Here is a 13,125-nt window from a genome sequence, read left to right as displayed (position 1 = left end):
TGTCAACGGGCATCTATTTGAATGTCTGGTAGATATCTCAATCTTGACATTTCAACCCCCACCTCCCATCTACCTCCTCTGAGAGTGTTTCCCATTTTATTCTTACAGTTATTAAAGCCAATTTCATTGTTCCAGTTATTCAGAGTGGAACATGTAATTCTTTTCTTCTTTCTCAAACTTTATCCAATATGTTGGCTTTACATTCAAAACATGAATTTTGCTCATGACCGTCACTTCTCCTCTTATCTATTCTTACTATCTCACCTTCCAAACAAACAGGATAAACAATCTGTCAAGTTCAAGAAAATACTCTGTTAGAGTTTCTATGGGATTCTGTTGGGTTTATAGATTAATTTGGGTAAAAAATTGAAATTTTTACATTTATTTGTCTTATTGATGATGGTGATCTATCCCTCATTCTAGTCAATCTTCTTTTACATCACTCAATGTTTTTAAAAAATATTTTCCCACATATACTTTGCAACTATTTGTTTAGAATTTTCTAGAAGTATGTTATATTTGTTGCTTTTGCAAAGAGAGGCTTTAGAAAAGCAAAAAGTACTTCCTAATTGGTTGTTATTAAATGTTATTAAATGTTGTATATTAAAATGTTGTATTATTTGTTATTAAATTATTGTATTAAATGTTGTATATTGACTCAATTCTTGCAAATGTGGGAACTATATTATTAATTGAAAGAAATTTTCAATAAATAATGTTATATTTTTCAGGAATAGTGATGGTTTTGTTTCTTGGCTTCCAAATATTTTTGCTTTTGGTTTTATTGTCTTGGAAATCTAGTGCAAAATTGAATTTTTAAAAAATATTATTTTATCTAAAGATAATACTTTAATATTTCTGTACAAGAAAGCTATAGATTTTCTCATTTTAAGTGTTATTCCTGGGCTTCCCTGGTGGCGCAGTGGTTGAAAGTCCACCTGCCAATGCAGGGGACGCAGGTTCGTGCCCCGGTCTGGGGAGATCCCACATGCCACAGAGCGGCTGGGCCCGTGAGCCATGGCTACTGAGCCTGCGCTCCGCAACGGGAGAGGCCACAACAGTGAGAGGCCCACGTACCGCAAAAAAAAAAAAAAAAAAAAAAAAAAAAAAGTGTTATTCCTCTGTTCCTATTTTCCTGATAGGCTTTTATTAGATACATGCTCTTAGATTAAGGGATTGCTTTTCTCTTTGTTTTTCTTTTTTATTATGAACAAATTCTGAATACTATTGAATGCCTTCTAAACTTCTTAAAAATATCACAATTTTCCCTTTAATCTCTTATTTTGAGGAATGCTATCATAATTATTTTTATTATCAAACTATAACTGCATTCCCAGAATAAATACTAACTGGTTAAAAAATACTAGTAATGTTTCATATATGGCTAGAATTGCTTTGTTAACATGTTTTTTAGAATGTTTACATCAATGTTCCTGAAAAATCAGCCTGTATTTTTCTAACTTTGCTTCTACTTCTCTAGTTTCATATCAATTTTGTACTAGATCTGTAAAAGAATTGGAGTTTACTTCTCTTTTCATTTTATGGAAGCATTTATGTAAAATTGAGTTTATCAATTTCTTAAACGTTTTGTAAGACATTTGTCTACAATCACTTGGGTCTGTTAGTTATTTTTGCCATAGATATGACAAAAATACTTAATTTAATGTTTATTGATCCATTTGGCTTTTCATTTCTTTATATATTAATCTTGTTAATTCACTTTTTCTAGAATTCCATCTATGTTATGTATTGTATTCTCTTATTTTTTTAATTTATGTTTATCTCTATTTATTGTACCTTTTTATCTCTAATATTGTCTTTGTGCTAATTCTATTTTTTCATGCTCAATCTTGCTGAACGTCTGCTATCTGACCAGTCTTTTTTAAAGGACCAGGTTTTTTTCTTAAGTGATCTGTTCAATTTTTTGTTTTGTTACCATCTCATATTTTTTTCTTTTAAATCTTTATTATTTGCTCTCTTCTATTTTCTAAGTGGTTCAGTATTTTTCTGACTTCTCAAGTTGAATGCTTAGTTTATACTTTTTTCCTTTCTTCTTTTTATATGTGTTTATGTATATTTCATAATTTATGTTTGTATATGTATATGCTATCTGCGTGTGTTTTTATTTCCAACTATGTGGAAATGTGTAGCAGTCTTTATGTTATTAGGTTTCTAATATTATCATGCAGTAGTCAGAGAATGAAGTCTCTCCCTGTATATTTTTGAACCTTTGTGATGTGTCTCATGTCTCCACATGGACAAATGAAGTCGAGAAACCTAAACATCATGAATCTTTGTAGTGTTAGTTAACCTTACAATTCAAACTTCAGTTAAATTGAAGTTTGAAATACAATTCAAACCCATACACTTTCAGTCTCTCCTTGCTTTGGAGATGTAAGGTGGTACAGTGGTTAATAATTCATATTCCAGAGCAAGCCAGATTGCCTTCAAATCCTGGTGCAGCCACCTACTGACTGTGTGACTTTGGGCACATCACTTAAGCTCTATTTTCTTTTGTTTCCTTACCTGTAAAATGGGAATATTGATAATGATTACTTTATAGGGCTGTTATGAGGGTTAAAGTAGCTACTTATATACACAAAATCCCTTATAACAATCAAAATTCTTAAAATAATCCTGACATACAATAATAAATATTACCTATTATGGTTGTATTTGACATCTAGATAATGTTTTTATTTTTTTAATGCAGTTCATAATGCACTAAAATATTTATTCAGCATTCTGTGTGTATGTAACAGAAGTGGTACATCTCCTTACTTAGTAGCTCAGATGACCATGTTGTCAAAATTCTTCTACCAAGATTCACCCTTCCAGAAATTTTAACATTCTCCTCTTCCATTGTTGACACTCCCCACTCTCTTTGCTGTTCTTTATCTAATAATATTTGTCTTTCCATACAAACATACTCAGTTACACAATCTTGAATCAAAGGCACAATTTATTTTAGACAATAACCAAATGTTTTCTAAATAATAAAATTTTCCTGAAGCTTGGAAATATGCAGAAATCTGGAAAGAAAATAATCAACAAGAAAGCAAATTAACTTATAGATGGGAAGAAAGATACATCCATGTAATTTGCTAAAATAACTTACTGAAGAAAAAAATGAACTCAAGTTATGATGTTGGTTAAATAATATATTAGGAAACTTCTTCTACACAATTCTAGGCCTGGGGTTTGATGAGTATATAAAGGAGGAGCTGACCAGTTTACAGCTCTTGTCTCCAGATGGGCACCATCTCCTTTCACCCTATTGCTGAGGGCAAGTCATGACCAGTTCCCTTCACTCAATGAAGTGCAGATATTATATGCAATAAAACTAGAAAATCCAGTTTGCTTCTTCCACTTCATTTCCATACATCCACCATTTTAACTGAAATTCTATTCTCTATTAGAAGACCTCCCAAAAAACTGTTCATTTGTTTTCATTTTCACTGAAAGACAAAAGGTTAAACATGTGTTCTGTACTGGTAAAAGTGCTTCTTGAAGTTGAAACAGCTGAACTTCCTGTGATTTTCTGAAGAAGAGAAAAAGAACAGAAGGTTAAGATAGTAATCCCTGGAAGCCTTCAATCCAACCCTTACTGTAATTCTTCTTTGATTTTCTTCCATATGCTTTTGCCATTTCCCTTGGCTTCTATCTGTGACCTTTGTAGTCTATTCATCAAAAAGTACTCAGAGTGATCTTTGCAAAATCTAAGTTAGATTATATCATTTCTCTGTTCAAAAGCTCTTGAAGGGTTTCCTATCTCACTTAGGATAAAAGATTTTAAAACATTTACCATGTGATCATCAAGGCCCATGGGATCAAGCTTCTCACCATTTTTCTGAATTTTACTCTAACATTTTTCCCACTTTTATTCTCTAGCCAGCTGCCTTCTTGCAGTACTTTAAACGTCTTAAGCACACATCTGATTCAGGGCACCCGTACTTCCTATTTCTGGTGTTGGGATGCATTTCCCACTAGAACCATAAGGTTCACTCCCTTACTCTATCCATTCTTTGTTCTGATTTCAAATCATTCCATTACTTCAAAGCAGCCTTTACTGAGTAATCTATTTATAACAGTATGGTATCCACCTTTTTTTTTTTTTTTTTTTTTCGGTATGTGGGCCTCTCACTGTTGTGGCCTCTCCCGTTGCAGAGCACAGGCTCTGGACGTGCAGGCTCAGCAGCCATGGCTCACGGTCCTAGCCACTTCACAGCATGTGGGATCTTACCAGACCGGGGCATGAACCCGTGTCCCCTGCATCGGCAGGTGGACTCTCAACCACTGTGCCACCAGGGAAGCCCGGTATCCATTTTTTGTGTTTCTTTAGTCCTTTTCATTTTTATTTCTTAGCTCTTACCACTCTCTAAGGTATATTTACTTGCTTGTGTAATTAGAGTCTGTCTCCACTCACTAGTGTATGAGCTTTCTGAGAGCAAGGACTCCATTAATTTTGTTCACTGGTACATTCCAAGCATCTAGAACAGAACTTGGAACATAGTAAGTGCTTGATAAGTATTAGTCAAATAAATAATTCAATCCCCAAATATGGTTCTATTGGACTAATTAAGCAGTAAAAGCTATTCTGCTGAAGTATCTATGCATTTATATAGCCAGGGTGTCAGAAACCAGGGGTAGAAGATACTGGGTAAATATTTCAAGAATTGAGATAAAATTTACTATAAAATATAATCTTAATTATGTTTCTGAGAGGGAGATTAATAATATGCTTATAATATAGTGTGATATAAAGCTGTTATGAGTGAGTAAATGATTGTTGGGTCTAAACTCAATAAACTCATTCTAAAATAATTTGACAAAAATTTTTTGTTTAAGTGTTAATATGGGTGATTGAAGGGGTTTCTGAGCAGTAATTAAGAATCTGAGAACTGACTCTGAATGTTCTGTGATCTACACTGTGAGAACAGTCAGAGAACCAGAGTCTTCATTGACACAAACTTTTCCAGGGTGCATTTTATACTGTATGGTAATGGTAGCTCAGTATCAGTAATATGACACCTGCACTCAGAGGACCACAGTCCTGCTTTCTCTACAGTCACCTCTTTTTTCTTTTTTTTTTAATCTGAGGCAATATTTGGCAACTAATAATGTGTGTGTGTGTGTGTGTGTGTGTGTGTCAGAGAGAGGCAGAGAGAGAGAAAGAAAGAGAGAGAGAGACATGAATATAGGTAATAATGGAAGAATGAGTACATGTCTATGCTAATAATTGTTACCCTGTGTCTTTCACTGTTTATTACTTTCTGTCTTGATTTGGCTTACCTTCTTGGTTGATTGATTTATTTAATTTAATTAATTTATTTATTTATTTATTTTTTCGGTATGCAGGCCTCCCACTGCTGTGGCCTCTCCCGTTGCGGAGCACAGGCTCCGGATGCACAGGCTCTGGATGCGCAGGCTCAGCAGCCATGGCTCATGGGCCCAGCTGCTCCGCAGAATGTGGGATCTTCCCAGACCGGGGCACGAACCCGTGTCCCCTGCATCGGCAGACGGACTCTCAACCACTGTGCCACCAGGGGAGCCCTTGATTGATTTATTGATTGATGATTGTAGAGATGGAGGGGTGGACGCAGATGTATATAAATAAAGTAAAAATTAGCAACTAATCAACAAACTACATTAACAAGGAATACTAATTTACTAATTTGACCACTAAAGCAACAGGCTGTCATTGGTCATTGGACCTCACTACTAATATCACTGTCCTACTTATTTTGCCTGCCAACAAAAACTCTTGATACTTACTATTTTCAATTGCCAGGAAAGAGGTAGAAATATCTTGTCATGGAGAGTCGTTCAATGGTGGGCATCTGGGCTTTAACAGTTGGTTTTTCAAATGATTTTTGTACCTAAAAACAGAAAGAGGTTCTGGCTGATACATACCTCTTATGCATTCTCAAAAAATGTTTTGCACAATGAGCCAAAAAATTCTTGGAATGAAGGGTGCTCCTAGGATCGATGGAACCAAGCCCTTGGACATTCTAATTCCCCGTCACTGCTACCCTACCTCTTAGAAATGACACCTAATGTCAGAATATGTTCTTTATCTCAAAATACACACCTCATGCCTAATTCAGGTCTTTTCAAACTGCATTTTTTTTTCTAGTTTCCACTTCTGATCTACAGATCTGATGATTAATTATCCCTTGATGTTCGTTCATGAGAAGTGGACCTCAGAGATCCTCTATCTTCAAACTCTAATAAGGTTAGCTCCTCAATTCAATGAGGTTAAAATCCCAGGATTTTGTCCTTAAAGCCTGAATGATGAGAAATATTCACATTCACCATCAAGATGAGCTCTGAATTCTTTTTCCATAGACTGATCAATGAGATCCTACTTACCTAGATCCACTATTTCTAATCTATTCTGAGGAATTCCCTTGAAAGTATAATGTCTAAATCCTATTCATCCAATAGTACTTAACTTCCTAAGTTCCTATTCACAGAGACTGTGACTCAGGTTACAATGCAATCTTCTCCAATTCACTAAAGGTATATCCTTCTTTTCCCATGGGAGTGCTACTGTTCTTTATGGTTTTAGTTTAAAAATAACCACATTTTCCCATGTTCTTAATACCAATAATTTTCTCCCTAAAAAAGGAGGGACATTTATTCACTTATTCATACATTTATTCATTCAGTGAATATTAATTACTCCCTTCCAGCCTGTTGAGAGTTGAACAAATCCCTGCCTTCATGAGCTTGCATGCAAGTGAGTAAATACAGATAATAAACAAACAAAATATATACTGAGTGGGTGGTAGTAAGAGCTATTGGAGGAAAATAAATTAGGAAGAAGGGGCAAATAAGGAATGTCCTGAGCTGGGGAAGAAGTATCAAGTCTTCCTTTCTGAGCCACTCTATTCAAAGAATTTCTCTCCTACTTTCTCTTTCATGTGTCCTAGGACTTTCTCTTTTGGATCCTAACACAACCTGTATCACACATTTTTTATTGTTGTTGTTGGACTACTTATTCAGTACCCATCTCTCTCACAAGAATGTTAGTTCTAGGTAGCCTTATGTCACATATGTCTCATTTACCCCTGTGTCATGAAGATATAACCCATTACCAAGTAGACCACCCAATATATATTTATTTAATAAGTGAAGCAGTGAAAATTAATCCAAAATACTTTCCATTCTTTGAATTTTAAGAACGTATAGCCCATAACATACAAGCTCACATGTTAAAATATTTTGTTCTATTTTGATCTTCTGCTGTGGTGCATTGACATAGTCTTTTTGTAAATCAGATTTTAAACACATGGATTACAGAAAGCAGTACCACTCTACTTTTGTTTGCCTGACAAAAATCTGTCATTGTCACTTGAAAGACAAATAATAGTAAAGTCTTCCTGAACAAATACATGATTAGAAAAGGAGAGAGGAGCTTACCTTCCTAAATACTTCCTCTAGATGACAGCGCCAAGAATATTTTTGGAAGCATTTGATGAGTTGAGTAATGAAGAGAGAACCTTTTGTGATGTCTCTCCAGGCCACATTATCTATGACAATAAGGAGAGGTAAGCCTTGGGCTGTGGCCTTCACCATTTTTTTTTTTTTTTTTTTTTTTACATTTTTTGTCTTTTAAAACATAGCTTGAGAATTATCTTGACATGTTTAGGGGAAGAACTTACAACGTTTCATTAACTCATTTTCCATAAAGAAGTTGAACTAAAGAAGCAGCTCATCAAAACTGCAGGTCATTGCATAGTGATTACCTTGTATTTTGGGGATTGCCTTTCTACTATGTGACTTATGCTTATTCATTTGGCTTTTAAAGGAGGCTTGAGAGATAATTGTAATTATCCCATTTTACAGAGGAAAAATAGAAGCTCAGAAGGATTAAAGAATTTCCTCATGTTCACACAGGTGATTGTTTACAGATTATATAACATGATGTCTTTCACAATATAGTGAGCAAAATAAATGAAAAGATCTAATGAAACTTTTGGAGGGAAGGGAAATGTTTTTGGTATAGATAGTGGTAATAAGTTCACAGGTATATACTTATTTCCAAACTGATTAAACTGTATACATTAAATATGTGCAGCTTTTTGTATGTTAATTATACCTCCATAAAGTGGTAAAAGTACTTTAAAATATGTAAATTAGAAACCCTCAGATACAAGGCTTCTCAAGATGATTACCTAGAGTTCAAGGACTAGATACTGTTCCCCTGATAGTAGGCCTAATAAATCCCATTGTATCATTTTCTTCTCCCTTTAAAAGGGTATCCACCTTCTTGCTGGGATACCACTCTAAATAGTACCAGATGGGAAATATGGAGAAAATGGCTTGGAGTAGATAATTTTTGAGAAATGGCCGTCAGTCCCTAGATCCATAAAAACTCTACTCAAAATGTTAAATGGATTTAATAGAAAACTGAATCAATCATTTGTTTTTAACTTGTGTGATGGTAAAGGGATTTTCTTGTATTAGGTTGTTTTAATGGCTACTATACCTTTGTCTGTAAAGAGCAACATATAATAAAAGTCAATTTTTAAAAGTGAAGAATAAGTAAAATATATTGACAACATTCAAAAATTTCATCAAATAATTGCTGCCCGGAGCTTATTTTCATTTTTTAGAATCATTCAGAGGTAGCCTCAGACCCACAAATCCATGTCTGCAATTGAAAGACACATACGTGGGGTTGAGGAGCAGAAAGCAATGAAGTCCTTCTCCACATGGGTCTTGTAAATGGCATCCTCCTCCAGGTTCTCAGGTGACTGTGAAGAGCTGTCTGCCAAGGCTGCTGGAGAGTCACTGACCCACAATTCCCCACGATTTGCTGTAGAGACATCAATTTCCTACATACTGTGTGTCTCCCTCAGTATGACTATTACAATTGCCCACCTCATTCTTTTACAATATTTATTCTAACCAGTTTCACATTCACATGTGCATACACACATACAGGTGCATCTCCGCCCCACATACAACAGTTTGCCTTTTTCTTGTGTTGTTGAGTAACATGCCAGTTAATAGTGACAGCATGGTAGAACTGGAAGAACCCACTTGCTGAGAATAACAAAGAAGTTAAAGCCTTATCTGCATAATTTCAGAGCATAGTTATCATTTTATAGCTAAATTATTTTGGCTTTTCATCTTCAAACACTGTTCCAAAAAGCTAAAATGTAACTGGGAGTCAAGAAAAAAAAAGCAAAGAAAAATGTCACTGCAATCCCAGTTTCCCTCATCTCCTTATTCATTTCCCTTTCAATAATATATGAGAAAGAAAAAGATACTATTACATAATAGTCTGACTTTCAAATGAAATTATTCTCAAGCCAGAGAATGTCAAAATGTCTGTAAAACATTTACAAGTAAAGTTGTCATTAAAATGATTTCATTCCAAGGTTGGAATACATTTGTTTAACTTTGATTTGAGAATTCTTGTGATCTCCTTCACCACTTACCTTGAATCAAATTGAACAGAAATTTCTCAGCTAACAAAACAAAGTCTCATGATGCCAGCCCCCTAAATGGAATTTCCTAATAATTCAATTTAGTTTATTTGCACTGGATGGGGTTTAAGATGTTTTCCCCTACAAACAAAACATACTACAATCCTCTGCAAACAACTTTATGACTTTTGGATTTTTCATCTCAGAACTCACCACCTCTGCAGGCCTGAACAATGATGACCTTAGGTTTGTCCTTTAGACTGAGGCAATTGCGGTTGTTGAATATCCGGAAGATGGTGTCATAAGGTAGCACATCTGGTTTTTCATCACTATGCGTAGTCCCACAGATCCCATCCAGGATGCCATGAGACATGAACACCAAGAATGTGCTGTCTGAAGATTTGTGCTCTTCACAGGCAGCAAATCTGCACAGCACTGATTCCATATCCTGAAAAATACTGCAAAGTCTTACTTTAACAGAACAAGCATTAAAATTAAACTGACGTCCTATTTATCATGATCAGTATAAGAAACTTCTGTAACGTTCCAGTCATGGTAGCTTTATATAGTGGTTGCTTGATGATAGTTTTATTTTTATTTCTATAATGGATCAATGGCTTCAACTTTTTGTTCCTTCTGACATTATATAACTTGTCCTCTTAATACATTTTACATTGCTTATTGTCACTATATACTTTCATTTTCATCTCTGTATTTTCTCTCATTACTTAATAAAAACCTTGAATAATAAATGTATCATACCACTTCCCTTCTAAGGCACTCCCCACCATACTTAGAATAAAATAAAACTTCTGACATAAGTATACTTCTCACTTCTGACATTCTTCCTCCTCCTCTAGGCTCTAGTCACACTGGTCTTTCATACTTTTCAAGTGCCAGTTTCATATAGGTTCAGACTTTTCACTTGTAGTCATGCCTGCTTGGAATATATTTCATTCACATCTTTCCAGAGCTATCTTGTCTCTGATAGTCATGTGTCAGATCCCATATTACCTCCTCAAAATGTCTTTCTTGGCCATCCCATCAAACATTATTACTCCCCACTCACCGATTTGTTCTTATGTTTCCTTTTTCCTTTTCATTTCCTTTTCACTTCTTTTCAATCGTAGAGACACACAGATACATCAAATCTCTGAAATGTTCTGTTTTGCTTATAGTTTGATCCCCCCCCCCAAGTAAACCTAGATCAATGTGAGCTGGGAATCTTCTGTCTCATTTACAGACCCATCCCCAATGCCAAAATAGCCCCTGGGACAGTCAGGATTCAGTATTTATATGGTGATCACACTCCTGCTAACATTCATTACTCCAGAATTTTCTGGGAAATATTGGGGCTGAATCTCAATCATCCCACTTCAGAATTAAGAATTATGTGGGTACATATGCCAATCACTTTTTGAACAGTTTTATGGAACTGAGGATATTTGAAGCTCTAAAGAGACGTAGATTTCACCTGTCTTAATACTTTTATTTTATAACACACATTCACACACTTAGATACACACACACACACACACACCACACAAATGCGACCTATGGTTGTTAAAGTTATTTGCTTAATATAAAGTTCACTTGTTAGTAGGAAGATATGTGTTGAATATGTATGTGTTTGGGGTGGGTGAGGGGCCCTTACCCTGGCTGTGAGTTTCTCTTCCACATCCACACTGTAGCCAAGGCCCTCAAGCAGCCCCTTCATTCCCATTATGTCTTGTGCAGCCCCATGCCTGAGAGGGAGATGATCAAACTCTGTATTGCATATGATGAGAGCCAGACGAGTGCGGACCTTTATCTCCTTTATTGGATAGATCTGCAGGAAATTGATATGCAGTGAGTTTGATTTACCTAAATCTCTCTTAAACCCTCATACACCAATCACTGTTGTTTTTAAGGGCTTGCATAGCTGTCCTCTCTCCTACCCTGTACAAGAAGACACTGTCTTCTCTCTTTTAGTAATGGATTGAATTGACAATAGAAAGAAGTACAAATTGGAAGGGAATTATTTTTCAAAAGCCCAGACAATGATCAAGATTATATTTGTGATAGTTACTCGAGAATCTTCAGGAGACTAGAAAAATTCCTACCCTCTCCTTCTCCTCTTTCTTCTCCACTTAGTCAATTCTTTCTTAACAATCAAGGTTCAGATCAAATTATGTAAAAACCAGGAGATATTTGCCATTGACTCCAGCTAAAAATAAATATACCAAAGATGCTTTGCCTTGGGTAACATTATTCTGGTACTATTTTTTTTTTTTCTGGTACATGGGCCTCTCACTGCTGTGGCCTCTCCTGTTGTGGAGCACAGGCTCCGGACGTGCAGGCTCACCCGCCATGGCTCACGGGCCCAGCCGCTCCGCAGCATGTGGGATCTTCCCGGACTGGGGCACGAACCTGTGGCCCCTGAATCGGCAGGCGGACTCTCAACCACTGTGCCACCAGGGAAGCCCATTCTGGTACTATTTTAATTTATAATGTTTTGCAGGTGTTAATAATTTTTAACTGGAATTCAAACAATTACTACTCAGCCATGTTATAAATACTTTGATTCTATGACTACAGCTAAAATTCTAATAAATCCCAAATATATAGGGCAATAAATAAATGAAAAATGTGAGAGACTTGTATTTTATTATAGGGTTGAAAGAGAATTGGAATCTGTGTGAAGCCATGTGATTTCCTCCTGCTCAAAGCATCTATGAAAAAGGAATCCACTGTCCCACACTACCACTCTGTAACTAGTGCTTGAAGAAATTGTGTAATTAGTGAAAGCAATTGTTTTTCTCTCTTCCTCTCTTTCATGTACAGAGCACAGTACCTCTTCAGCCCTTTCTTTACACAGTTTAAGAAATTCTTCATGAGGGCAAAGCTTGAGGGTATCTGTAGTTTCTGCTGACTCATCTGGTCCAGTCACGATTTCCTCAGGAGCTGCAGGATACATCGCATAATATAAATTGTGATATCTGACTCTGTGACCCAGTTATCACCTAAGAAAACTGACAGAAATGGGATATCCTGGGAAAAACATTTTTAACACGTTGGGTTATTGTTGTATCTAACCTGTGTATGAGGAGACAGATGTATTATGACTGGGAAAGAAGGGAGAAATCCTTGGTAGTAAAAGCAGATCCACTCAAAAATGCAATAATAGATTTTGACATTATGAGGAAAACACCTTAATGATTTAGGGTCAAAGTTAGCCTTCCCTTACTCACGAAAACAGTTTGATTTTTTCCAGTGGTTTTACTCTAGGGTATTGCTCATCTGTGTGGACTTTCTATTGTCTCTGAGCAAGAATACATTTAGTAAATATTTACCAGCATGCTATCTACTAGAAATAGAACTGAGTCACTTTTTTTTTTTTTTTGAGAGTATGCAGCACTTATTACAAAGCCAAAAGATACAAATATACCAGGGCAGGAGGAGGATACAGCCACAGCACCTCAGACAGAGGACAAGGTGCAAACACAGACAAACCTGTTGGGGGACACCTGACCCCAAACACATAGGTTGTGATAGAGTCTTGCCTCCTCCCTTCATCCTGATCTGATCTATGCACATGGGAGGAAAAACTGGTGGGCGGGGGTCTGTCCCTCAGGGGGTGGACCACTTGACTTCTTGGGGATGAAGCTGAGGTCAGATCTCACAGGTTCTGCCTTTTTGTGCTTTT

The 13,125-nt window shown here is 36.1% G+C and overlaps 1 protein-coding gene across 1 annotated transcript in view; it reads right to left on the bottom strand.

Moving 5' to 3' along the window:
- Positions 1 to 2,944: 2,944 nt before the first annotated feature.
- The window catches only part of LOC308620746 (uncharacterized protein), a gene marked incomplete at its 5' end in the record, with an annotated part of 36,400 nt that continues 26,219 nt past the window's right edge, over positions 2,945 to 13,125 (bottom strand). Inside the window, 7 exons of the mRNA XM_081240663.1 lie at positions 2,945 to 3,541; positions 5,776 to 5,879; positions 7,426 to 7,535; positions 8,681 to 8,824; positions 9,654 to 9,888; positions 11,095 to 11,268; positions 12,274 to 12,383. Of these exons, the coding sequence (XP_081096789.1) occupies positions 5,781 to 5,879; positions 7,426 to 7,535; positions 8,681 to 8,824; positions 9,654 to 9,888; positions 11,095 to 11,268; positions 12,274 to 12,383 (872 nt within the window). The 3' untranslated portion in view covers positions 2,945 to 3,541; positions 5,776 to 5,780. The remainder of the gene's footprint in view (positions 3,542 to 5,775; positions 5,880 to 7,425; positions 7,536 to 8,680; positions 8,825 to 9,653; positions 9,889 to 11,094; positions 11,269 to 12,273; positions 12,384 to 13,125) is intronic.

The sequence above is a fragment of the Mesoplodon bidens genome (genome assembly GCF_964165515.1).
Source record: "Mesoplodon bidens genome assembly, chromosome: 7".
In the NCBI taxonomy this organism is placed as follows: domain Eukaryota; kingdom Metazoa; phylum Chordata; class Mammalia; order Artiodactyla; family Ziphiidae; genus Mesoplodon; species Mesoplodon bidens.
The sequence above is the reverse complement of the archived record's forward strand: the minus strand, read 5'-3'. Positions and strand labels throughout refer to the sequence as shown.